The sequence below is a fragment of the Macrotis lagotis genome, chromosome 1, assembly GCF_037893015.1.
Source record: "Macrotis lagotis isolate mMagLag1 chromosome 1, bilby.v1.9.chrom.fasta, whole genome shotgun sequence".
Taxonomy (NCBI): Eukaryota; Metazoa; Chordata; class Mammalia; order Peramelemorphia; family Peramelidae; genus Macrotis; species Macrotis lagotis.
This window is the reverse complement of record NC_133658.1, coordinates 798,811,153-798,837,458: the sequence shown is the minus strand read 5'-3', so window position 1 is coordinate 798,837,458 and position 26,306 is coordinate 798,811,153. Positions and strand designations below refer to the sequence as shown.

At 38.7% G+C, this 26,306-nt stretch overlaps 1 protein-coding gene across 1 annotated transcript in view; it reads right to left on the bottom strand.

Moving 5' to 3' along the window:
• Positions 1–764: 764 nt before the first annotated feature.
• Positions 765–26,306, bottom strand: part of PAAF1 (proteasomal ATPase associated factor 1) — an 81,697-nt gene continuing 56,155 nt past the window's right edge. The window contains exons 8-12 of the mRNA XM_074216848.1: positions 25,479–25,570; positions 17,787–17,902; positions 13,228–13,310; positions 11,849–11,931; positions 765–1,316 (exon numbers count right to left, since the gene is read on the bottom strand). Of these exons, the coding sequence (XP_074072949.1) occupies positions 1,239–1,316; positions 11,849–11,931; positions 13,228–13,310; positions 17,787–17,902; positions 25,479–25,570 (452 nt within the window). The 3' untranslated portion in view covers positions 765–1,238. The remainder of the gene's footprint in view (positions 1,317–11,848; positions 11,932–13,227; positions 13,311–17,786; positions 17,903–25,478; positions 25,571–26,306) is intronic.

The window sequence follows — 26,306 nt, the reverse complement described above, 5'->3', positions numbered from 1 at the left end:
CTTCACAATTGTTCTCCTGCCTTTACCACATAGAAATTTCATTTTCTACAAAGCTTCCAAGGAAACATTGCTAAAATTAAAAACTGAGGGTGTCATTTTCATGCTGAATAAACTACAATGACTCCCTTTCCTTTTAAGATCAAATACAAACTCCTTGGTTATGCATTCAAACAATTCCAGGCTGCCTTCCAAGGTTTATTATACATTATTTTCCTTAATGTTCTCTTTGGTTCAAACAGATCTTATTCTTATTTCTCATATGACACTCCATCTCCTATCTTGTACAGGTTATCTCCATTCCTTGAATTCATTTCTTCATCTCCACCAATCCCTAGTTTCCTGCAAAGCTTAACTCAAACACCACTTTCTATAGGCCTGCCCTGACCCTTCTTTTTGATAGTGCGTCTCCCAAGACACTATTGTGTTTCATTTGATATATATTTATTCACATAAAAGTGACCTCTCTCAATTGAATGTAAGCTCCTTTTAGTCAAAAACTTTTATTATTTTTTTTTTGGCATCCCTAGTCCCAGTCATATCTGTATACAGAAGGAATTTAAAATACTTGGTATCTGAACTACTGATCATATAATCTAAACCCTTATTTGACAGATAAGGAAAAGTACAGCCCAGACAGAGGAAGGACTTGCCCACACAATAATACCTGGGGTTGAAACCTGTCTCCAAATCTAAAACCACTGTGCTTTTCTGTTTTAGAGCTATAACACATCTTGTGGGAAAACATGAAACAAGATTTCTCCTGATATCTTCACATGCTTCTCCTTTATTTCTTCACGGGGGGCTGGCTTTGATTCTCTGGTTCTGTAGGCACATTCAGTGGATTTGATGTTTCAGAAAACTGAACTACACCATACAGTGAACAAAGTCCTACAGAGAGAGGTGCTCCCCTTCTGCATGCCTAGGGCCACATTAACTCTTGAAAAGTAGGAAAGGGAAAGTGTTTACTGTGGTGCAGGGGAAAGGAGGAGTTGATGCTAATGTAGACAGAAATTACATATTTGGTCAGATTCAAGTGGCTCTCTTTGTGGGCTGAAACGGCAATCCAACGGTCACATGGAGGACAATATTTGGGTCTTTCTGGCCCTGTAAACAGAATCCCTAGCATGCTTTTGTGGGCCCAATGTAGAGGGTTTATGGCCCCATGAGGCCAGTAGGTCTCAGCTCCCTAGTGATGAAAGATTCTGGTATCTGACCAAACGCTCAATGTCTTTGAGTCATCAGAGGTCTGAGAGCTGATATCGGCGTACAAGACCATCTCGACAGCAGGTGTAGATCTGCTTCTCCCATGTGGACACCTAAAAAGCAAGCATTTTATAACTCATGAGGAAACTTGGATTCTACTGTTTCTTCCCAAACAGTCACTTCACCAGCCCAATGACTATTCCTATTTCTACTGTGTTTTCTATTGTTTAAAAAGGATATTTCTTGGGGCGGCTAGGTGGCGCAGTGGATAGAGCACTGGCCCTGGAGTCAGGAGTACCTGAATTCAAATCCAGCCTCAGACACTTAAAAATTACCTAGTTGTGTGGCCTTGGGCAAGCCACTTAATCCTATCACCTTGCAAAAAACCTAAAAAGACCCCACCCCCCAAAAAAGGCTATTTCTCACAATATCCTATGGGGGGGGATAATAAAAATATCATTGTCCTCATTTTCTGAAAACCAAACAATAATTACAAAGGGTAACTGACAGTAGCACAGCTAGAAAACTAGAAATGAACCCACGTCTTAGGATTTCAAGTCTAGTCTCTTTTCTATTGAGTCATTTTGTGTCTCAAATCCTTTAAAAAATTTTTTTATTATACATGTAATCAAGCAAAACAAACATTCCAATAAACTAGATTAAAAATGGATTATGCAGGAAACAATGAACTTCAGCTACATTTTGTTTAAAAGTTCATATTAAATTTAATAAAGTAGCAACTAGATTGCTTTATTTGAAAAATCTTTGTTTTCTCTGAAGATAGGGAAAAAAGGAAATAAAATTACAGACTCTTAGAAGGACTAGGAAACTCTGAGGTCATCCAGCTTGACCTACACCTGAACTGTGCTTTCATGTGAAGATGTCCAGGGATGTGGAACTTACTACCTCCCACCCGTGACAGAGCTGGTGGTGTTGGGACACAGACTGAAGCACAATTTTATTACTATTATTTTTTGGGGGGGGGAGTTGCAGGGCCAATGGGGTTGGGTGGTCTGCCTGGGGTCACAGCTGGGTGACTGTTGGGTGTCTGAGGCCAGATTTGGCCCTGGGTGCTCCTGGCCCAAGGATCAGTGCTCTGTCCATTACCCAGCCGCCCCTACTATTATTATTATGATTAATATTTTGAGTCTTTTTTGCAGGACAATAGGGTTGGGGTGGCTTGTACAGGGTCACACAGTTGGGTGTCTGGGGCCAGATTTGGGTTTGGGTGCTCCTGATTCCGGGGCTGGTGCTCCATGCACTGCACCACCTAACCATACCTACAATTATTATTATTATTACTTTTATTTTAGTTTTAATTTTTTTCTCTCCCCTTTTCTTTATTGCCCATGTGGGTCTATATTTTTAGGGGCGGAGGGGGTTTTATGTTTACTTTTTTTTTTTTTGCAAGGCAAACAGGGTTAAATGGCTTGCCCAAGGCCACATAGCTAGATAATTATTAAGTGTCTGAGACCGGATTTGAACCCAGGTACTCCTGACTCCAGAGCCGGTGCTTTATCCACTATGCCACCTAGCTGCCCCTACATTTACTCTTATATAAGAATACTTTAGTAATGTATTAAAAAACATTGTTTGTACAAAATAAGAATAAAGAAATGACAAAAAAATTTTTAAAAAAGCAAGATAGTGAGTTTACTTCCTTATCTCCCACTATTTTCACCTTACTCAAACTCTGTAATGAAGTGGGACCTTCTTGCCAAGGTCAACCCTTCTAAACATTCCCCTTGATATCATCTTCTCTACCTTCACCAGTTTTGTAAATAGAGCATTGGACCTGGAGTCTGGAACATCTGAGTTCCAATCTAGCTTCAGACACTTACTAGCTGGACAAGTCAGTTAATTCTGTTTGGATCAGTTTTCTCAGATGTAAAAAGGAGGTTAAAAACAATTACCTCCCAAGGTTCTGAAAATCAAATGGATAATATTTGCAAGCAATTAATGTAGTGCCTGCCATATGGTAGACATTATATAAATAGTAGCTATTATTATTATTATTCCATTCACAACTGTGTATTTCTTTCCATATTATTCCGTTATATTTTGTCTTCACTTTTTCCTCTGCTGCCTCTTTAAGAATCTAATTTGCTTCTGCCAATGCCCACATCTTCCTTTTATTTTCCCCTTTTCCCTCAATCCCTTTCCTTCTTATTTGCCTGTGGGTAAGATATGTTTCTGAGATTTGAATGAACTGATGCTGAATGAAGTGCACAGAACCAGGAGAACATGACATTAACATCAACAGCTCCTCTCAGCAGTTCAGTGATCAAAGACAATCCTGAGAGACCTGTTAGGGAAAGTATCATCCACATCCAGAGGAAAAAACAATGGAGTCTGAATGCAGAGCAAAGCATACTATGTTCACTTTTTTTTAAATTTATTTTTTATTCTCATTTTGTACAAATGTTTTTCTTTACATTAATAAAATATACTTGTTTACAAGTAAACAAAATACCCCTCCCCCCATGAATATAGATAGATTGCTTGGGCAAAAAAGTAAAGGGGGGAGAAAAAAAATTAAAATAAAAAAAATAATAGTAATAATTGTAGGTATGGCCATGTGGTGCAATGGACGAAGCACCAGCCCTGGAGCCACGAGCACCCGAGTCCACATCCAGCCTCGTAAACCCAACAATCACCCAGCCTATGTGACATGCAAGCCACCTGATCCCCACTGCCCTGCAAAAACCAAAAAGAAGAAAAAAAAAAGACATAAAATAGTAATAACAGTAGGGGAGCACTTGAGCCAGGAGCACCTGGGTCCAGTCCCAGACACCCAATGATCGCCCTGCTATGTGGCCCCAGGCAGGCCACCCAGCCCCACTTGCCCTGCACCCTCCCCCAAATAATAATAACAAAAAATGCGTTTCAGTCTTTGTTCCAACACCATCAACTCTGTCATGAGTGGATCACATTCTTTATGATAAGTCCATCACAAAAGTTACTTCCATATTTTTCCAACGTTGCCATTGCTGATCGCAACTCCCTCCTTTCTTATTTCTCCACTACCATGTACTATATTTTCTCTCTCCTTTCACTCTGACTCTGCTGTAGAACCCTACTTGACTGGCTCAGCAGACAGATCCCTGGTCCTGGGGCCAAGAGGCCCTGAGCCCCCATACCACCCCTTAGGCCCAGCATCCACCTGGCCCTATGGTCCTGGGCAGGCCATCCAATCCCAGCCCCTTGCAAGAGGTAAAAAAAGAAAATGTGTTATATCTGACCACTGTCCCCCCATGGTCCATCCTCTCCTCCTTTATTCACATCCCCACCCATTCCCCCTGCTTCCCCCTCCTTCTTACTCCAGTTGTCTATACCCCATTGAGTATATTTGCTGTTTCCTCTCCTAGCCATCTCTGATGAAAGCAAAGGTTCCCTCATTCCCTCTTGCCTCCCTTCCATATCATTGCAATAGCTCACTGTAATAAAAAAAATCTTATTATGTGAAATATCTTGGACTATTCCCCCTCTCCTTTTTCTTTCTCCCATTCCATTTCCCTTTTTTTCTTATTGACTCCATTTTTACACCATATTTTATCTTTGACTTCAGCTTTCTCCTGTGCTTCAACTATAAAAGCTCCCTCTACCTGCTCTATTAACTGAGATGGTTCATATGAATATTATCAGTATCATTTTTCTATACATGCAGTTCATCCTCATTAAGTCCCTCATATTTCTCCCCCTCTCCTCCAACCTCCATGCTTCACCTGAGTCCTGCATCTGAAGATCAAACCTTCTGTTCAGCTCTGGCCATTCCAAAAGGAACATTTGAAATTCCCCTGGTTAATTGAAAGTCCATCTTTTTCCCTGGAAGAGGACATTCAGCCTTGCTGGGTAGTTCATTCTTGGCTGCATTCTAAGCTCTTTTGCCTTCCGGTATATTGTATTCCAAGCCCTATGAGTTTCCAATGTAGCTGCTGCTAAGTCCTGTGTGATCCTGACTGCAGCTCCACAATATTTGAACTCTGTCCTTCTGGCTGCTTGTAATATTTTCTCTTTGACTTGGGAGTTCTGGAACTTGGCTATAATATTCCTGGGGGTTGGCTTTTTTGGGATCTCTTTCTCGGGGGGATCGGTGGATTCTCTCCATTTCTATTTTGCCCTCTGCTTCTAGAATATCAGGGCAATTTTCCTGTAGTAATTCTTTGAAAATGATGTCAAGGCTCTTTTCCTGATCATGACATTCAGGTATACCAATAATTTTCAAATTATCTTTCCTAAGTCTGTTTTCCATATCAGTTGTTTTTTCAATGATATTTTACATTTTCTTCTAATTTTTCATTTTTTTTTGGTTTTGAAGTATTGATTCCTGATTTCTGGTAAATTCATCAATCTCCCTGAATTCTATTCTGTCTGAAGGATTTATTCTCCTCAGAGAGTTTTCTTATCTCTTTTTCCATCTGGCCAATTTTGCTTTTTTAAAGCATTCTTCTCCTCAATAACTTTTTGAACTGTTTCATCCATTTGACCTAAGCTGGTTTTTAGCATGCTATTTTCTTCAGCATTTTTTTGGATTTCCTTGACTAAGCTGCTGACTTCATTTTAATGTTTTTCCTGCATCTCTCTCCTTTCTTTTCCCAGTTTTTCCTTCTAACTCCCTCATTTGATTTTCAAAGTCTTTTTTGAGCTCTATCATAGCCTGAGCCCAATTTCTGTTTTTCTTGGAGTCTTTAGATGCAGGAGCTTGTGCTTCCTCATCTTCAGACTGAGTATTTTGATCCTTCTTGGGCTCATTTGCAAAATATTTCTCAATGGTCTTCCTCTTATTTCTTTGTTCATTTTCCCAGCCTAAGCCTGTTTTTTTGGGGGTGCTTCCTGAGCTTTTGGGACACTCCCACAAGGGTCTCAGTGTGTGAGGTTCTGTCCTCCCTCCTGGTCTGTGAATGACCATAAGCGCCTCCCTCTGCCACGGGGCTGAGGTGGGGGGGCCCTATTGTTCTATTGGGGGGCCTAGACTGGGATCAGGATCTGAATGTGGTCAGAGCTCCTGTTCCAGAGGCAGAGGACAGAGCTCTGCAGTCTCTCTCTCTTCACTACCCTCCCTCAGCTCAATGGGCTCATGCCCTGGGGGCTCCTGCTTACTGGCTCAGCCTGTTTCTGTTTCTGGGTCTAGACTGCTGAAAGACCAGGCTGCTGGCTGTGTGCCCTGAGGGCTGGGCTCTGGCAGAGGTCCCCTGCTATTCCCCCACTTTGTGCCAGTGCTCCCCGGGGTGCAGCTCAGGAGACTCCCCCGCTGCTGTGAGCTGAGGCTCCCAGCGCCCTGGGGCTGCCTCCGGGAGGCTGAAGTTCTTTGGCTCTGGCGGGCGACCCCTCTGGCGGGCTGCCCCTCTGGCCTGGGGAGCAGAGCCTTTCTGCTCTTTTCCAGGTTACCTTGAGTAGGAGAACTGCCTCACTGGGTCCCTTTGTGGGTTCTGTCTCTCAAAAGTTTAGTTAGAGTCCTTAGTTTATGAGTTTTTATCAGAGAGCTCCTAAGACTGGATCCCTTCATGTCACCATCTTGGCTCCGCCCCCTATGTTCACTTTTTAAAAAGTTCTTAGTTCTAATTCCTCTTTGATAACTTGACTTACATGAAAATATGTAAAACACAATTATATATGTATATGATTGCTACCATGGGGTAGAGAGAGGAAAGGGTGGGTGGTAGAAAAATGTGAAACTCATAAATCTGAAGATGGTGAATATTATAAACTACCTTTGTATGTAATTGGAAAATTTTTTAAAAAAGTGTTTCTGTACCCAATTGTATATATGTAAATTCCCTCCTCTAAGCAATTTAAGTGTATTTCAGACACATGCATGCCCCCCTTCATTGCTGTATTTACTCCTTTTTGTGCAACCCATTTATGTAAGAGAATTATGCCCATTCTTCATCTTCCTTCCCTTCTTTTCCCAGGGCATGTCCCTTTTTCATTTATTCCATTCTTTTTTTTTGAGACCATCCCTTCCTTTGCATCATAACCACTACCTCTAATAATTAGACTTTCTCTATAATCCTTAGTGATGATAAAGTTCTGAGGGGTTACCTGAATCATCTCCTATATGAATGTACATAATCTAATCTTGTTTTAAGTTCCTTACTATTTTTTACTTATTTCTCTTAATTCCTGTGTATGAACTTCAAATTTGCTACTCAGTGGTGTTCTTTTCATCAGTAGTGCTTGGTAGTCCTCAGCTATTTTTTTCCCCTTGTAGAATTATACTCAGTTTTTCTGAGTAGATTCTTAGTTGTATGTCTAGCTCCTTTCCCTTCTGTAATATCATAATTTAAACTCTCCATATATATTCTATATAGGTACTGGCTACTAAATCTTGTGATCCTGATTGTGGTTCCATAATATTTTAATTCTTTGCTTCTGGCTGCTTGCTGTGGTTTTTTGTTTTGTTTTTTCCACAATCTGGGAATTCAGAATTTTAGCTAAAATATATCTGGGAGTTTTCATTGTTAAATCTGTCAATTTCTTATTCAGCTTCTTGTGCTAGAACATCTGGACATTTTTCTTTGAGGATTTGTTCATGGTTTTCAGGTAGCCTAGTGATTCTTAAATTATTTCTCCTTTGTTTTCCAGGTCAGTTTTTTTTAAGATATATTTTTACATTTTTTAGTCTTTTGACTATGCCATATTATTTTTTGATGTCTTCTAAAATCATTAGCTTCCATTTAGCCAATTCTAATTTTTAAAAAATTATTTTCCTTATATCTCTTTTTCTAAGCTGTTAATTTTCTATTCATATTTTTCTTTCCTATACCTTATTTTTTCCCACTTAAAAAATTTTTTTTTAGTTTGTTTTTTTTTTGCAAGGCAAATGGGGTTAAGTGGCTTGCCAAAGGCCACACAGCTAGGTAATTATTAAGTGTCTGAGACCGGATAGTATGCCTTCAATCTTTATTTGGACATCAATTCTTCCTCTGGAAGTGGACAACATTTTCCATCATGAGTCCTTTGGGCGTTGTTGTGTATCACTATATTGCTGAAAATAGCTAAGTCATTCACAGTTCATCATACAATTCATTTGGGTTTTTTTTTTTAGGGTATTTTTTTTTGCAAGGCAAATGGGGTTAAGTGGCTTGCCCAAGGCCACACAGCTAGGTAATTATTAAGTGTCTGAGACCGGATTTGAACCCAGGTACTCCTGACTCCAGGGCTGGTGCTTTATCCACTACGCCACCTAGCCGCCCCAATTCATTTGGTTTTTTAAAATAATTTTTAGCTCCTTTTTTTTTAGCTCCTTCAATTGCTTTGACTGTTTTAGAAATTCTTGTTGAACTTATATCCAAGTTGCATTTTTGTTTTATGTTTTGCTTATCAAGGTTTCCACATCATTCTCTTATTTTGCATTTATATCTTAACTTCTTATGGATATAATAGCTCTTTACGTTCACAATTTTTTTTTTTTTGCTCATTCTTCCAGCCTACTTCTTGAATTTGAGTTCTGTATATTAGTACCAGGCACAGCCTAACACTTTCAGGGCTGGGAGGAACTTTTGTCCTCTTCCATCTTTCTGCAGTTTTCATAGTTCTGTCCAGGACTTGTAAAGTTCCAGTGCTCTCAAAGTGATGTGATCCGGTAGAAGGTCTGCTTGTTCTCCTGGTCTATTACCTTGTTTCTGATTGGGAATCTCAATAGACTACTTGATTACTAGATTGCTAGGAGAAGGTCTGAAGATTCAAAGAAACTAAACTGCTATTTCCCTCTAGTCTATGAAGTTGCCCTCTGCTCCTGGAATCAGAGTTATTCACATAGCTGCCATTTATTCTCAGAATTTGTTCTATGCTCAGTATTCAAGGGCCAACACTTACACCTGCATCTCTCTGCATTGGGTGGAAGGCAGTAAGTAGAGCTGCTAGATGGCACCATTTATTTGCTCAGGGTTCTTCTGGGGTCTCTTCCAAATGCCCTAGCTGGACCCTTTTTTTAGTCCCCAAGGGCCAGAATGATACCTCCCACAATCACTGCATGCCCTTACCAGCCCTCTCTAGTAACTGTAACTCTCTGACCAGCTCTCTAAGCCTGAAAAAAAATGACTCACTCATTTTTTCTATCAGAATTCCACCTAGTGCATTTTCTAGATCTTTGTTAAGGAAGTATGCAAAGAGAACAAGACTCTAATGCTTCTTTTCAATTTGCCATCTTGGTTCTGCCCTGTCCTGTCCACCTCTCTTTTTGTTTCTCAGGTTATCCCTAGAAAAAGATGTCACTTTGATCACACCCTCATTTCTCAATGCTTTTCTTAAGTTCTTCTTTTGCTTAAGCCTCTCCTGACACTTGCTTCTAAATGCTTTGCAATTAAGCTTCTGACTTCCATCTGACTGATCTTTCCAAGACTATCAGTGATCTTTTATTTGCCAAATCCAATGTCCTCTTCTCAATCCTCAACCTTTAAAGTATTTAACACTGCTGATCATATTCTCTTTGTAGTTGCTCTTCTCAGAATTTTTGCAACACTTTTCTCTCTTGGTTCTCTTGTCTGGAGAACTTTCTTACCACACCTCAATTTCTAATATAAGAGAGACTCAAGTCTCAGCTGAAGGTGGCTTCTACTGCCTTATCAGTTCCCATGAGACTAATTATCATCTCTATTCAGAGGGTTCCCATATCTATTTTTTTTTTAGGTTTCTTTTTTGCAAGGCAAATGGGGTTAAGTGGCTTGCCCAAGGCCACACAGCTAGGTAATTATTAAGTGACTGAGATGGGATTTGAGCTCAGGTACTCCTGACTCCAGGGCCAAGTGCTTTCTCCACCGCGCCACCTAGCTGCCCCTCCCATATCTATTTAGTCCTAGTTTTCTCCTGAGCTCAGTTCCTGTGTAACCAATCTCTTATTACACAATTTGTATAGTGTCCTATACATATTTTAAACATAATACTTTCAAAACATTCCTTATCTTTTGCAACAGTAAGCAATCTTACTCTAAACTCTCCTATTAAAAATCTATTAAAAAGTGAAACTTGGGGGCGGCTAGGTGGCGCGGTGGAGAAAGCACGGGCCCTGGAGTCAGGAGTACCTGGGTTGAAATCCAGTCTCAGACACTTAATAATTACCTAGCTGTGTGGCCTTGGGCAAGCCACTTAACCCCATTTGCCTTGTTAAAAAAAAAAAGAGTGTATAAAAGTGAAACTTGTTAAGGGAACCACCATTCTTCCATTACCCAGGTTAACAATCTTTATATCATATTTATCCTTAATCTCCTTCACTCTACTTATCTAATCACTGCCAAATTTAGTAATTTCTAGTTCCACAGTATCACTTGCTTATATTACCTTCTCTCTACTCACAAAATTATTATCTTAGTCAAGGTTTTTATTGCCTCCCACCTTGATTATTTCAATCTCTGCCTCCAGTGTCTTTCCTTTCTTAATCTCACCTTTTTTACAGCAATTAAAGAAATTTTCCTAAACCACAGGTGTGACCATATCAACCCCCATTTCCTAAAATCCAGTATAAACTCCTTGGGTAGCATTTAAAGTTCCTTGCAAACTGGCCAGTCTGGCTCATTTCTTCTCTTCATACACTCTTAAATCCAATCATACTAGCCTCCTTGTTGTTTCTCACAAATAATGCTCCAGTCTGGACCTTTGCACTGGTCATTACTCATGCCTTAAATGCATTCCCTCCTCACTTCTGTCTTTTGGAATCCCTAGTTTCCTAGGAGCAAATTCTGTAGTCAGGAGAGCCTGAATTCAAATTTGGTTTCAGACACTTGATGCTTACACTTGATGTGAACTAATTTCATTACCCCACCACCACAACAAGAAAAAGAAAAGAGAAGAAAAGAAAAGAAAAGAAAAGAAAAGAAAAGAAAAGAAAAGAAAAGAAAAGAAAAGAAAAGAAAAGAAGAAGAATCCCTAGTTTCTTTTAAAACTTCATTCCAAAGCCACCTTCCAGATTGGGGGATCTTGAAAACTGAAGCTTGTGATTTTCTTGATAACTATTTGTTCTGAGAATAAAACCTGGCACATTGTTAGTGCTTAATAAATAGTAACTGACTTTATATTTGAATATTATTCATTTCTTTGGTAATCCTAAGGATTTATTTTATGTAATTAAGAATATAATTTTGAGTTAGTATCCCTGTACAGGATTAACCAAATCGACAAAGATGTCTATGACACACAAAAAAGGATAAGAACCCTATTCTTTCAGATTCCATCCAGTTTCTATTACCCTTCCTATTTATAATAGTATCTTGTATTTATTTTGCAAAGATTAGATATCCATTTGCATGATTCCTCCTCTGTTAGAATGTCTGCTCCATGAGGGGAGGGCTTTTTTCAATTCTGTTTTTGTATTCCTAATGCTTATCAAAATTCCTGACTGGTGAAGTTCATATATCTAGCAAGTTTTCTTATCTAAAAGAGGAAATTGGACTAGATTTTTAAGGTTCCTTTTATTTATTTATTTTTTTAAGGTTTCTTTTAGCTCTATATTCTGAATCTATAATTTAGCACCACATAACCTAGGTACTATAGAAATGGGAGTTATTATTACTTTTCTACCAACTGGGAAACAACCACCAACCACCAAAGAACTGACCTATGGAACGAACCCACTTGCCAACAAATGACAGTGTTTAGTATCTCCAAACCATCAGTCAAGGCTGCATTTGGTGCTCTTCTTAAGACATACCTTGTACACAGGGTCACAGTCAGCCTCAGTCAACTCAATTATATAATCCAAGTCCTGCTGCATAATGAAGCAGGTTCCATCACCTGAAAAAGAAAAAGAGGAAGAACTCAGATCACATGGAATCACATAGAATTTGAGAAGCAGAAATCATCTAAAAGCACAGAACTACAAATAAGAGAACTAGGTTCAAATATCAGTCCTGAAATTTATACATTCTGCTATTTTAGGCTGATTACTTGACCTCTTCTGAGATTACACTGAATCAAACAGGGAGAAAAGCATGTATACAATTTGGTACATGTGTTTGTTCTGAGGAAAATGCTTTGTAAACATTAAAGTGCTATAGAAACATGAACTGTTATCATTTAGTCTGGTGACTAGGTCTTTGAGAATTTTTGCACAATACAGAGATATACTGTCCTATGTAATAGAAAAGAGGGCCTAATTCGGTCATTAGGAGACTTCAGGATCAAGTCCTAGACCTGACATTCAGTTGATGACCTCCTATCCTGAAATATTACTGTACCAAAAGAGGTAACAAACATGAGAAATTCAAATAAATATGAGGAGATCTCTATGAAATGATGCAGAGCTACATACCATGGTGATTTTTAGAAACACATTATGTCACATTGTAGTAGAACTGAATATACTGTTATTTTCCCTGAAAGATAAGCTTTTCATTCCTTGAATTATTCACTCATATTTTTCCAGTTCTATTGGTAGATTAAGAATATTCCAAAGAGAAATCATTCTCTAATTCTTTTAAATATATCATTAAATCATATTGTATCCAAATCATATTCTATCCTCTGTGCTTCAGTTTTCTCATCTCTAAAATGGAATTAATAAATCTTACCCTGTGTATCCCTCTAGGACTACCATGAGGTCAATGAGATAATGTATATGAAAGCATTTTATAACCTGTCAAGCATGATACAAATGTGAAGAGTATTAGTACCCTTAAAAACAAAGGAAATCCTATACTTTCATTAATAGATAGGATTAACATAAAGATAGTATTACCATAAATTGTAAATTGAGCTGGTGTCCAGAATTATGAACACAACATAAATAATAATACCTACAGCTCACATTAGTACTTTTTTTTTATTATTCTTAGTTTCAGACACTTGCTCAAGTGCTTTATGGTTTACAGTCTTTTCCTTGGAAAAAGTTTACTATCCCTATTTTACAGATGAGTTAGCTGAACCTTACAGACATGAAGTAACCGGCCTAGGATCATACAGTATCACTAAAACTAAACCCAGTTTTCCTGATTTCATTCCTCTAAATTAGAAATTCAGCCCATGTTAAAATTCACAAGGCATTCATTCACTTGCCAAAGAGGTCAATTCTGTGCTCATGACTTAGTCTACCTTGGCTGGCAGCAAATCCATCTCGGTAAGCCAACAGAGACAGTACTGGTGCTCCTGATCGGCGAATGACCTGAACTGGAGTCCTGCCAGGAAGAATATTAGAATAAGGGTCAAAAAGGTTTCTTGAAAAGTGAGGCTAACATATACCCAACATATTATCAACAACATTAAAGCAAACAGGACAAAGCAAAGAGAAAGATAAAATATTTACAATAATTATTTTCTGGCTAAAATCTCCTTAAAGTTGATTTCAAAGTTGAGAGACTGAGTGGTATAATGGACAGAGCCCTGGCCTGGGAATCAGAGGACTTGGGTTGGATCCCAGACCTGTCAATCTAATAACTGTGTAATCTTGGGCAAGTCACTTCTCTCTAGGCCTCAATTTCTTCATCTGGAAAATGAGCAGATTATATAGAAGATCTATTTCAAAGGATTCTTCCAGCTCAAAATGCTATTATCCTATGAAAATTAATAGAATAGTCTGGAAATAAAGATAACTTTAGAGTTCAGATTAGAAAGTAAAAAAACTCCCTTCTTTAAACATTATTGATTAGCTGATTTACAATAAACCCTATACCTTCCATTTCAGGACCTTGAAAGGAAGAACCTGCTGGTTCTTCTAACAAGGTAGGAGGTGAACTTCTAAACCAGTTTGTATCAATATCCACTCAGTTTATGACATCCATTTCACTTTGGTTCAAAAAGTACTAACTTAAATTGGAAGCTAGCATACTGGTAAGAGGCTTGTTTATGTAACTAAGAGATTTGGGTTCTTATCCCAGCCAAGTCACTTCTTAACTATGTGACCATGGGCAAGTTGCTTACCATCTCTAAGCCTCAGTTTCCTCTCGCTACTTGGAGACAATATTAATATTAACTATTTTCATTGTTCTATGAAATTTTAAAGAATATATGAAATTTTAAAGAACTATGGAAAGGAGAAGTTATTATTTATGGGACAAGGGAATTGACTTAAACAATAAAAGTAACTACCATACCATGAGAGATGATAACAGGGAAATGTCAAAGGTGAGAAATAGGACAAGCAGGACACTTGGGATTGGGGAGAACAAACTATTATTTAAGCAATTTACCTTTAGGTACCAAGAAGCAGTGTGGAGAGTAACTTGAAAGGAGGTCTCCAATTAGTACATTAATGCATTGTTCATGGAGTTGCAAACTCATCCAACCATTTTAGAGAGCAATATGGAACTATGTCCAGAAAGCAATAAAATTGATCATGCCCTTTGACCCAGCAATTCCAATATTAAGCCTATATCCAGAAGAAATCATAAAAAATGGGAAATGTTCCAAAGTATTTATAGTAGTTCTTTTTCTAGTGGCAAAGAATTGGAAAATGAGGGGATCCTCATCAATTGGTGAATGGCCGAACAAATTATGGTATATGAATGTTATGGAATATTATTGTTCTATAAGAAACCATAAATGGTAGGACTCTGGAGAAGCATGGAATGAATTACAGGAACGGATGCTGAGTGAAGGGAGCAGAACCAGGATATCACTGTACATATTAACACCACCAGTGAGGTGATCAGTCTTGACGGATGAGTGCCTCTCAACAGTTCAGAGAGGTAGAACAACCCTAGATGACCAGCTATGGACAATGCTATCCCCATTCAGAGGAAAACAAAAACAAAACCCAAAAAATTCAGAATGTGAATGAACACTACCTTCACTTTTTTTTTAAGGTTTTTCCAAGGCAAATGGGGTTAAGTGGCTTGCCTGAGGCCACACAGCTAGGTAATTATTAAGTGTCTGAGACCAGATTTGAACCCAGGTACTCCTGATTCCAAGGCTGGTGCTTTATCCACTGCACCACCTAGCTGCCACTACCTTCACTTTCTAAAAATTTCTCTTATGTTTTTCTTTCCTATCTCATAGTTTTCTTTCTTTTCCCTTAATCCTAAATTCTCATACTGAAAATGACTAATTTGTAAGCATGTCAAACACACACACATACACACAAACAAAAAGAAAGGAGGCCTCCAAATAAGGAAGGCCTACATTCAAGTACTGATTCTAACACAGACAGCTTATATGATCCTGGACAAGTCACATAATGTGACTCAGTGGCTGAAGCAACTCTATGGCTAAGTTATAGGACAGCTGCTGAACTGCATTAGAAGAAGGAGTCTTTTTAAGAATAGTTCCCTCTATGAAATCACAGTCTGGACAAAACAAAGAACAAAAAACCATTAGGTCTAGTAAACCATGTTGTCCCTACCAGTATAATTATCATGTAATTTATTAGCAACAGAAAAGCTATTTCTTAAATTACTGGATTTGGCCAATATAAAAAATTATACTAAGTGATTATTCTTATGTGGTCCCAGAGACTTTAACTATGGAAGGGGAGAGAGGCATGCTGCCAAAAGGCAGATCTGGTTTCACTGAAGAGAAACTCTTTCTAAGAGTTGGAGCTACCCATTAGATTCAAAAAGTAATCAGCATTTTTTCACTGGTTATTATCCATTAACTAAACTTTCCAGTGTGGAAGAACTGTGTGAAGATCCATAAGATCACTTCAAGAGCCTATGGCCTTGAAAGGAAGCAGTGAGAACAAATTATACCAAAGAAGAACGATACAAAATTATAAACAGACAAAAACTGTAGAAGTCTAGCAGTCTAAGGATATTTGGCATGGGGGAAAGTTTCCACAAGTAACTTTGTTGCCTCATATGATATAGTAATAACTGATCAGTCTAAAACTCTGGAATGACTGAGAACAACCATTCATTTCAAGGGCACTTAAATGGTTATTTCCTAACAACAAATCTGGGAAACAACTAGTACCATTATTCTTAGCCTGATTTTACACAGATGGTAACCAAGGTTCAGTGAGTTTAACTGACTAAAGTCTACATAGTGCATATTATAAACCTGTATCAAGCTACCTATCATTTTCAGAAGAGGGGAGGGGAAGGAGGTAGGGAGAAGAACTTGGAATTCAAAATCTTGTAAAAATGAATGCAAAAATTTTCACTATATATAACTGGGAGGAAATTTTTTTTAAATGCTACAAAAAAATTTAAATTACAAAAATAAAGTTGGGGGCAGCTAGTTGGCATAATGAGCAGAGCACCAGCCCTAGAATCAGAAGGACCTGAGTTCACATTCAGTCTCAGACACTTAATAATTACCTAGCTCTGTGACCTTGGGCAAGTCACTTAACTCCATTGCCTTGCAAAAATAAAAAAAACAACAACGAAGTTTTAACTTCATTTTTCCACAAAAGCTAACTATTCTACTCACAAAATGAACTTGAATTAGAAATTATGCAGTTCACTAAAAAGGAAAAGTTTTTGTGCCTGTAGATATGAGCTTTAGTTCCTGAAGAAAATCACTTATGGGAACTTTCACTAAGAATTTATTAAATATTTAATATATGTCAAGCAAATTAGGCAATGGAGACAAAAATAAAGTCCTTGCTTACATTCTACTGAGGGAAATCATATGTATCCATATAAATATGCACAGAATAAATAGAAAGAATTTAGAGAAATCAAGAAAGGCTTCATAGAGGAGGTGGTATTAAACTAAACTTTGAAGGAAGCCAGGGATTCCTAAAAGACAGGTAAGAGAGGAATGCACTTCAGGAATATAGAGTGTAGGCACCATGGGATATTGTTTGTTGGAAACAGTTACGCAGTGAAAACTGGCGGGATAGCTGAGTAGGAAAGAGGCTTGAAAAGTCACCAGTACTCTCATGAACCCCATTCTCTAGTGACGTCAGATGCTGTAAATAAAATCATCTACATGCATGAGGTAGACTCTGACTTTGCTTTCTGGTACAGTGCCATGCCCATGTGAGATGTGAACCCTTGTTCTTGGGAGCAGGGGAAGCCAGGCTGCTACCTATGAGAGTCTTTCAGACTGATGCTTATTTCTTTTATAAAGTTTGGGATTTTGATTCAACTAAAAAACAAAACAAAACATTTCTTTCAATTCAACAAACATGTCTTCAGATTTCCTTGTTGCTTTCTGGAATATATTTCTCTTCACTTCTATATATTAACATCCTTTTCTTCCTTTGAAGCCCAGTTTCCTGAGAAAGTCTTTCCTGCCCTCTCGACCTAAAAGTAGCATTTTCCTTCTCAAATATTCCTAAAGCACTTTGTTTTGGGCTATACTGTCCACTGCACGACCTAGCTGCCCATTGCGTGGTACTAGCAAGAGCTAAGGTTGCTAGCATGCTAACATCTTGAGATGGGTGAATGATGCAAGGAAAAGCAAAGGGAAACATGATGAAAATAATTAACATCAGAAAACAGGACTTTCTGGGAAATATTATTTAAAGTATCAGAATCATTCAAGGAAAATAAAGCTGAGAATGATTTAATGAGGATTACAGGGATGAAAAATGGGCTCTCTAAGCCTCAATTTTCTTTTTTAAAATGGAAAAAAATAGGGAAGTGCTAACTATTACTACATAATCAACTCATAGTTCTAAGATCATATATGCCCTTGAAGTTGAATTCAAGCTAAAAATTCTAGTTCACCAAAATTATATACCATCAATAAAACATACTGGGACTCACCTTGGATTCCTTACATCCAACTGATATATGTTCCCATCTTGAGTACCCGCCAACAGAGAAAAGCCAGAGAGAAAAGTACAGCAGTTGAAAGCATCTGAGCCAACAAAGAGGAAGACCTAGAAGGAAGTGGGAAGATAAGAAAGCTGAGAAAGGCAAACAAGGCTGATTTTTATCTGTTATGAGACACTCATTTTTTTCTTCAATCATTTCAAATCACCTCTTAATTCCTCTTAAAATATTCTGGATCTCTGATTTGTTCTTAGAACAGTCTATGTGATCAAGTTGTGGATCTGAACTATTCCCAACAGGGTGCAAGCTCTCAAGGCACAGAACAATACTGTATCTCAAGCAGGAAGCCTAGTCTTTGCACAGAGTACTTTATTCAGTCAATATGAATATAAATAAGACTCTGTATTAGGTATCATGGAGAACTTATAGATCAATGAGATATAATTATTTTCTTCAATTATTTCTATTACTGTTGCTGTTAACAATTGTTAGTATTGGCGGAGCCAAGATGGTGACAAGAAGGGATCCAGTCTCAGGAGCTCTCTGATAAAACTCATCAGCTAAGGACTCTAACTAAACTTTCGAGAGACAGAACCCACAAAGGGACCCAGTGAGGCAGTTCTCCTACTCAAGGTAACCTGGAAAAGAGCAGAAAGGCTCTGCTCCCCAGGATCAGAGAGGTGGCCCGCCAGAGGGGTCGCCCGCCAGAGCCAAAGAACTTCAGCCTCCTGGAGGCAGCCCCAGGGTGCTGGGAGCCGCGGCTCACAGCAGCCAGCAGCAGGGGAGTCTCCTGAGCTGCACCCCGAGGAGCACCAGGCACAAAGTAGGGGAACAGCAGGGGTCCACTGCCAGAGCTAGCATGTGGAGCCCAGCCCTCAGGGCACACAGTGAGCAACTTGGTCTTTCAGCAGCCCAGACCCAGAAACAGAAGCAGGCCGAGCCCATAAGCAGGAGCCCCCAGGGCATGAAGCTGAGTGAAGAGAAACTGCAAGCTCAGTCCTCTGCCCCTGGAACAGACTCTGGGCCTCTGACCACATTCAGATCCTGATGGCAGTCTAGGCCCCCCCCATAGAACAGCAGGGCCCCCCCACCTCAGCCTCGTGGCAGAGGGAGGTGCTTATGGTCATTCACAGACCAGGAGGGAGGACAGAGCCCCACACACTGAAACCCTTGTGGGAGTGTCCCAAAAGCTCAGGAAGCACCCCAAAACCAGGCCCAGGCTGGGAAAATGAGCAAGCAGAGAAACAAAAGGAAGACTATTGAGAAATATTTTGCAAATGAGCCCAAGAAGGATCAAAACACTCAGTCTGAAGATGAGGAAGCACAAGCTACTGCATCTAAAGACTCCAAGAAAAACAGAAATTGAGCTCAGGCTATGACAGAGCTCAAAAAAGACTTTAAAAATCAAATGAAGGAGTTGGAAGAAAAATTGGGAAAAGAAAGGAGAGAGATGCAGGAAAAACATGAAAATGAAGTCAGCAGCTTAGTCAAGGAAATCCAAAAAAATGCTGAAGAAAATAGCATGCTAAAAACCAGCTTAGGTCAAATGGATAAAACAGTTCAAAAAGTTATTGAGGAGAATGGTTTAAAAAGCAAAATTGGCCAGATGGAAAAAGAGATAAGAAAGGAGAACAAATCCTTCAGACAAAGAATAGAATTCAGGGAGATTGATGAATTTACTAGAAATCAGGAATCAATACTTCAAAACAAAAAAAATGAAAAATTAGAAGAAAATGTGAAATATCTCACTGAAAAAACAACTGATATGGAAAACAGACTTAGGAAAGATAATTTAAAAATTATTGGAATACCTCAAAGTCATGATCAGGAAAAGAGCCTTGACATCATTTTTAAAGAATTACTACAGGAAAATTGCCCTGATATTCTAGAAGCAGAGGGCAAAATAGAAATGGAGAGAATCCACCGATCCCCCAGAGAAAGAGATCCCAAAAAACCAACCCCTAGGAATATCATAGTCAAGTTCCAGAACTCCCAAGTCAAAGAGAAAATATTACAAGCAGGCAGAAGGACACAGTTCAAATATCGTGGAGCTGCAGTCAGGATCACACAGGACTTAGCAGCAGCTACATTGGAAGCTTGTAGGGCTTGGAATACAATATACCGGAAGGCAAAAGAGCTTAGAATGCAGCCAAGAATGAACTACCCAGCAAGGCTGAATGTCCACTTCCAGGGAAAAAGATGGACTTTCAATGAACCAGGGGAATTTCAAATGTTACTTTTGGAATGGCCAGAGCTGAACAGAAGGTTTGATCTTCAAATATAGGACTCAGGTGAAGCATAGAGATTGGAGGAGAAGGGGAAAATATGACAGACTCAATGATGATGAACTACATGTGTTCCTGTATAGAAAAATGATACCGATAATACTCATGTGAACCTCCTCATTTAATAGAGCAGGTAGAAGGAGCTTTTATAGTTGAAGCACAGGAGACAGCTGAATTTGAAGATAAAATATGGTGTAAAAATGGAGGCAATAGGAAAAAAAAGGGAAATGGAATGGGAGAAAAAGGAGAAGGGGAATAGTCCAAGATATTTCACATAAGATTTTTTTTTATTACACTGAGCTATTGCAATGATATGGATGAGGGGAGGCAAGAGGGAATGAGGGAACCTTTGCTCTCATCAGAGATGGCTAGGAGAGGAAACAGCATATATACTCAATGGGGTATAGACATCTGGAGTAAGAAGGAGGGGGGAGCAGGGGGAAGGGGTGGAGATGTGAATAAAGGAGGAGAGGATGGACCATGGGGGGAGAGTGGTCAGATATAACACATTTTCTTTCTTAATTCTTGCAAGGAGCTGGGATTGGAAGGCCTGCCCAGGACCATAGGGCCAGGTGGATTCTGGGCCTAAGGGGTGGTAAGTGGACTCAGGGCTTCTTGGCCCCAGGACCAGGGATCTGTCTGCTGACCCAGTTAACAACCCTACAGCAGAGTCAGAGTGAAAGGAGAGAGAAAATAGAGTACATGGTATTGGAGAAATAAGAAAGGAGGGAGTTGCGATCAGCAATGGCAACGTTGGAAAAATATGGAATTAACTTTTGTGATGGATTTATCATAAAGAATGAGATCCACCCATGACAGAGTTGTTGGTGTTGACACAAAGACTGAAGCACATTTTTTGTTATTATTATTTGGGGGAGGGTGCAGGGCAAGTGGGGCTGGATGGCCTGCCTGGGGCCACATAGCAGGGTGATCTTTGGATGTCTGGGGCCAGATTTGGATCCAGGTGCTCCTGGCTCAAGGGCCAATGCTGTCTGCCACCCAGCCACCCCTACTATCATTACTATTTTATTTTATTTTGGGTCTTTTTTTTCCTTCTTTTTGGTTTTTGCAGGGCAGTGGGGATCGGGTGACTTGCATGTCACACAGCTGGGTGATTGTTGGGTTTACGAGGCTGGATATGGGCTCCGGTGCTCGTGGCTCCAGGGCTGGTGCTTCGTCCATTGCACCACCTGGCCATACCTACAATTATTACTATTATTTTTTATTTATTTTAAATTTTTTCTCTCCCCTTTACTTTTTTCGCCCAAGCAAGTCTATCTATATTCATGGGGGAGGAGGGGTATTTTTTTTACTTGTAAACAAGAACATTTTATTAATGTAAAAAAAACATTTGTACAAAATGAGAATAAAAAAATAAATTAAAAAAAACAATTGTTAGTATTTGTACAACACCTTAAGGTTTGCAAAGCATTTAAAAATATTTCATCTGACCCCACAACCACCTTCGGAGGGATATTCTATTTTTATACCCATTTAAAGGTGAGGAATCTGGGGTAAATAAAGGTTAACAGGGTCACACAGTGTCTATGGTAGGATTCAAATTCAGGTCTCCCCAATTCAAGTCCAGTATTCTATCCACAAGCTACCTACCTGCCAAGATGCATTCTCAGTAAGTAATCTTCCTTAATTAGCTGTTCAGATAACCAGATCTTCATGAAAATCATTAGTGACTCTGTTTCTTTCCAAGTATAATTTGCTACTTGGCTTCAACCTACCTTGCTAGCTTTCATTCTTATTATTCCTTTCCATTTGTCATCCATTGAACATTGTGCTTTGCAAATAATGATTGCTTAACACATATTTAATTAACTTGAATCAAATAAGGCAAAATGTAACCAGTGCCATAAGAGAGACATCAAGTTCAAAAACAATCCTGAGAGAGCTGTTATGGAAAATGCCATCAATATCCAAAGAAAAATTATGGAGTCTGAATAAAGAGTAAAGCATACTCTTATGTTCACTTTTTAAAATTTCTTTTCTTTTTTTTCTTTTTTTATAATGTGTTTTTCCCCATTTAATTCTAATTCCTCTTTAACAACATGAAATATATTCTGTCATAGGGAGGGGGAAGGGAAGATGTTAGAAAAATGAGGAATTCAAAAGTTTGCAAAAGGATGAACATTGAAAATTACCTTTGCATGTAATTGGAAAAAATAAATGTTTTTTTTTTTAAAGTTATCAAGTGCTAAGAGTAGTTTAGAAATGGAAAGATTATTTCTTGCTGGGGACATTAGGGAGGATTTCATGAGGATGGCATGTGAGTTGAGTTTGGAAAAATGGATAGGATTTCAATAGTAGAAATAGGTGTAGAAGAAGAGGAAACAGCAAAGATACATTTATTGTAAAAGCTCAGGATCCCTTTGGTTTGTAAGAAGGTAGAAGCAGTGAGAGAAAAGGAAATTGGAACCAGGTCATAGAGAACCTTGAATAACATCCTCAAATTTATCTTATTTTTCTTTTAATGCACTCTTACATTGGAGGGACTTCTGCCAATTTTGCAATAACTAGGGGAGAGTTTCAAAATCTTGACGAGGATTTAGGTGATGTGGATGGACCCTAGACCATGGACATTTTAAAGTCATCCCCTAAAGTATCAGTTCTCAAACACTTGACTTTTGACCCCTTAGAAAATTCAAACTCCACTTCATACTCCACTAAACAAAAGATCCCAAACCAAAAACAATCTTGATATAGCCCAGTCTCCAGGCTGAGAAACCTTGAAATCCACTCAAAAAGGTCTTGTTTCATTCCAGAGGCACAGTATCCCAGTCAGGAGGGAACATAGAGGATGTGTAGACTAATCAGTACCTCATCATAACTGTCCCTACAACAGTTCTAACAGACAATCACCTGGTCCTGTTGAAAGCATCTCAGTGATTGGGAGGCAGTCCACTGCAACATTAGAGAGTTCTAGCAGACAGGAATTTTTTCCTTATATAGGAAGGTCAAAAATATACTTTTAGCAGCTTTTTCCATTGCTCCTAATTTTGCCTTCTGCAGTCAAGTTGAACACAACTAAACTTCCATTTATGTAACAGCTTTTCCAACCAAGATTTAATCTGTACAGCATCTCCCTCAAGTCTTGTTTTCTTCAAGTTAAACATCCCCAATTGATTCTTTAATTTTTTTTTTATTTATTTAAGGCAATGGGGTTAAAATGGCCTGCCCAAGGTCATATAGCTAGGCAATTATTATCTGAGGCTAGATTTGAACACAGGTCCTCCTGACTCCAGGGTCAGTGCTCTAACCACTGTGCCACCTAGCTGTCCCCCCAATTGATTCTTAGTTTTGAATTCCCTCCCCATCTTGAGGGAGAGTCTGCAAGAATAAACCTAGGCAACAGAAAAACCCTTGCTAAAAACCATGATACTCACCCAGAGATTGCAAAAGAAAAAGTGCTAAATGCTAATTTGTTTCATGGCAGTATGTCAAAAGAAACATTTCTTTTTCTAAATTTTTTTTCTCTCCTTGCCCTCTTGCAAAAAAGACTCCCAATTTCCAAGTCAAAAGCAACACAAAGTCTCAGAATGTAAAGGTAGCAATTTTATCAAAATCTGATACCACTCGAATTAGCTCTGGAAAAGAACATGGCATCAGCATAGGAATGTGATGAGACCAGCTGAAAACCCAAAGTCTCTGGCCACTTGAAATCGTTAGTTCCCTGAGTATGACAATATCAATCTAATCTCAAAGGATGCAGTTTAATCAAAAGACCAATTCACCTGGCAAAGGTTAGAAAACTTACAGTAGGAAATAATAGCTAATTTTTCCCAATGAAGTAAGATGTTCACTATTCATGGCATCTGATTGCAGAAATACGGTTTCGTCTTGTATTTTTTTCATTAAACTTCTTTCATAGGCTCTGAGATATGGCAGAAAACTAGAGAGCATTCAGGTCAGAAGTCCACAGTCTTCACCAGATTGCCAAAGGGGTCTCTGAAAAAATAGTCTTAACTTCTGATTTTGACCCATCCCATCATTTTACAAAAATGCTGAGGCAGATATCAGGGAAGCGATTTGCCTGAGGTCAAAGAACAAATTGGTAGTAGACTCTGAACTTAATTTCACATTTCCTAGTTCCAAGTTAAGAATTCTTTCCAATATTATTATGCCTATCAGTGAAATGCTGTGATAGGTTTGTATCCTGATTACTGTAAGTGCTCCATCCAACAGAGCAGATCAAACCCTCTCCATAATTTTTCTTAGAATGCTGGGCCTGGAATCAGAAGAACTCAAACCTGACCTCAAAACATTTATGAGCTGTGTGTCTCCTCAGTTTTCTTATCTGTAAAATAGGGATAATAGCAGCTAACTTTCTTTAACATAGCATGTGGCACATAATAAACACCATATGAAAGTTAGCTGTTATTATTGTTGCTAATTTTTGATCATATCTTTAGACACACAGTCTGCCCCCAATTGTGCATACATTCCATGGAAAAACAGAAAAAATGCAGGCAAGGTTATCCCTCTTCTTCAATGGCATGTTTACACTAACTTTTGCAAAATCTAACAAGTACAGGTTGCAAAACAGTTGCAAGAAGGGCACAATGGAGGAAAAAAACTGAATAGGAATTCAGGAGACAAATTCAAGTCCTTACTACATCCCTTTTTCTTTCTCCTCATGAAACCTTACTACAAGGCATAAATCAAGCACCATCTTCTACATGAAGACTTTCATAGTTCAGCTTGCTAGCATCTTCCCTCTCTCCCTTTCTCTCCCTTTTGTCAGCTGACATTTAACTAACTTGTATTCATTTTGCATTTGTTCTACATATATTTACATACAACAGTCTCTCCCAAGAGAATATAAACTCATTGAAAGAAGGATTGATTTCTGCATGTAGAGCCCACATCAGCTTGCTTTCTGTCAGGGGAAGGGAAAGAGGGAGAAAATTATAAAACTGAAGACCTTGCAAAAAAATGATTGGTGAAAAATACCATTGCTTTTAGTTGGAAAAATAAATAAATAAATAAATAAATCTTTTTTGGGGGACAGCTAGGTGGCACATTGGATAGAGCATCAGCGGCCCTGGAGTCAGGAGTACCTGAGTTCAAATAGGGCCTCAGACACTTAATAATTACCTAGCTGTATGGCCTTGGGAAAGCCACTTAACCCCGTTGCCTTGCAAAAACCTAAAAACAAAAAACTCTCTTCTTTTTAAAAAAAAGGGATGATTTCATTTTTTTGCCTTTTTAACCTAGCACCTAAGCACCCTCACCGAGTTTCATTTTCTGCATCTATAAAAAATAGAATGAAACTGAGATCACTACTCAGGGAGCTGAAGTGAAGTGACCAAAGAACAATGTATTCAAAAGCACTTTCTGCTTCTGTGCTATACTATTACAGTACAAATGAGTGAGGGAAAGCACTTGCCGGCTGCCTGCTCCATAAACCCACACACTGGAGTTTTTTATCTTCCCGAGCCAAAAGAAGCATCTTCCCTTCTGTTCCAATCTCCCGTTCACCTGCAAGAAAGGGAGGTTAGGTTAACATATGGTACACTGGAAAGAGCAGTGACCTGGTTCTTAGGAGACTTCAAAATCCTGACTCTATCACATACTACCTTGGAAGAGTCACTTCCCCTCTCTTGACTTCAGTTTTTCATTTGGAAATTTTACAAATTTACATTTATAAAAATTGCTAAAGTACCTTTCAGTTCTAACATTTTCTGCTACTAAAGATGATAAACTCCACAAACTTGAGAAACTTATAAGCATCAAAAGTCATCCCATTTCTACATAACTGCTCCTTAAATATAAGATAGCACTGTTACAGGCCAAAATGTACTTATACTAGTGTGTGCCAAGACTAGTTCAAATCAATGAAGAAAGAGATCACCTAACCCTCAATTACCTTTGAACATTTTTTCTTTTTTTTTTTTTTAAGGTTTTTGTAAGGCAAATGGAGTTAAGTGGCTTGCCCAAGGCCACACAGCTAGGTAATTATTAAGTAATTGAGGCCATATTTGATCTCAGGTGCTCTATCCACTGCACAACCTAGCTGCCCCAGAACATTTTTTTCAATACTTTGCTTCCCAATTAGATCTAAATGTTCCAACTAGGTCAGTTTTCTCACATGGAGTCCATTCTAACCCACTTGTGTTCTTGCTCCTGTTATTACTTTCTTTCTGCCCTATTAAACTCCCTTTAAGGAATACCTCAAAAATATCACAAAGCTGGAAGACAAAAAAAAAAAAGACAC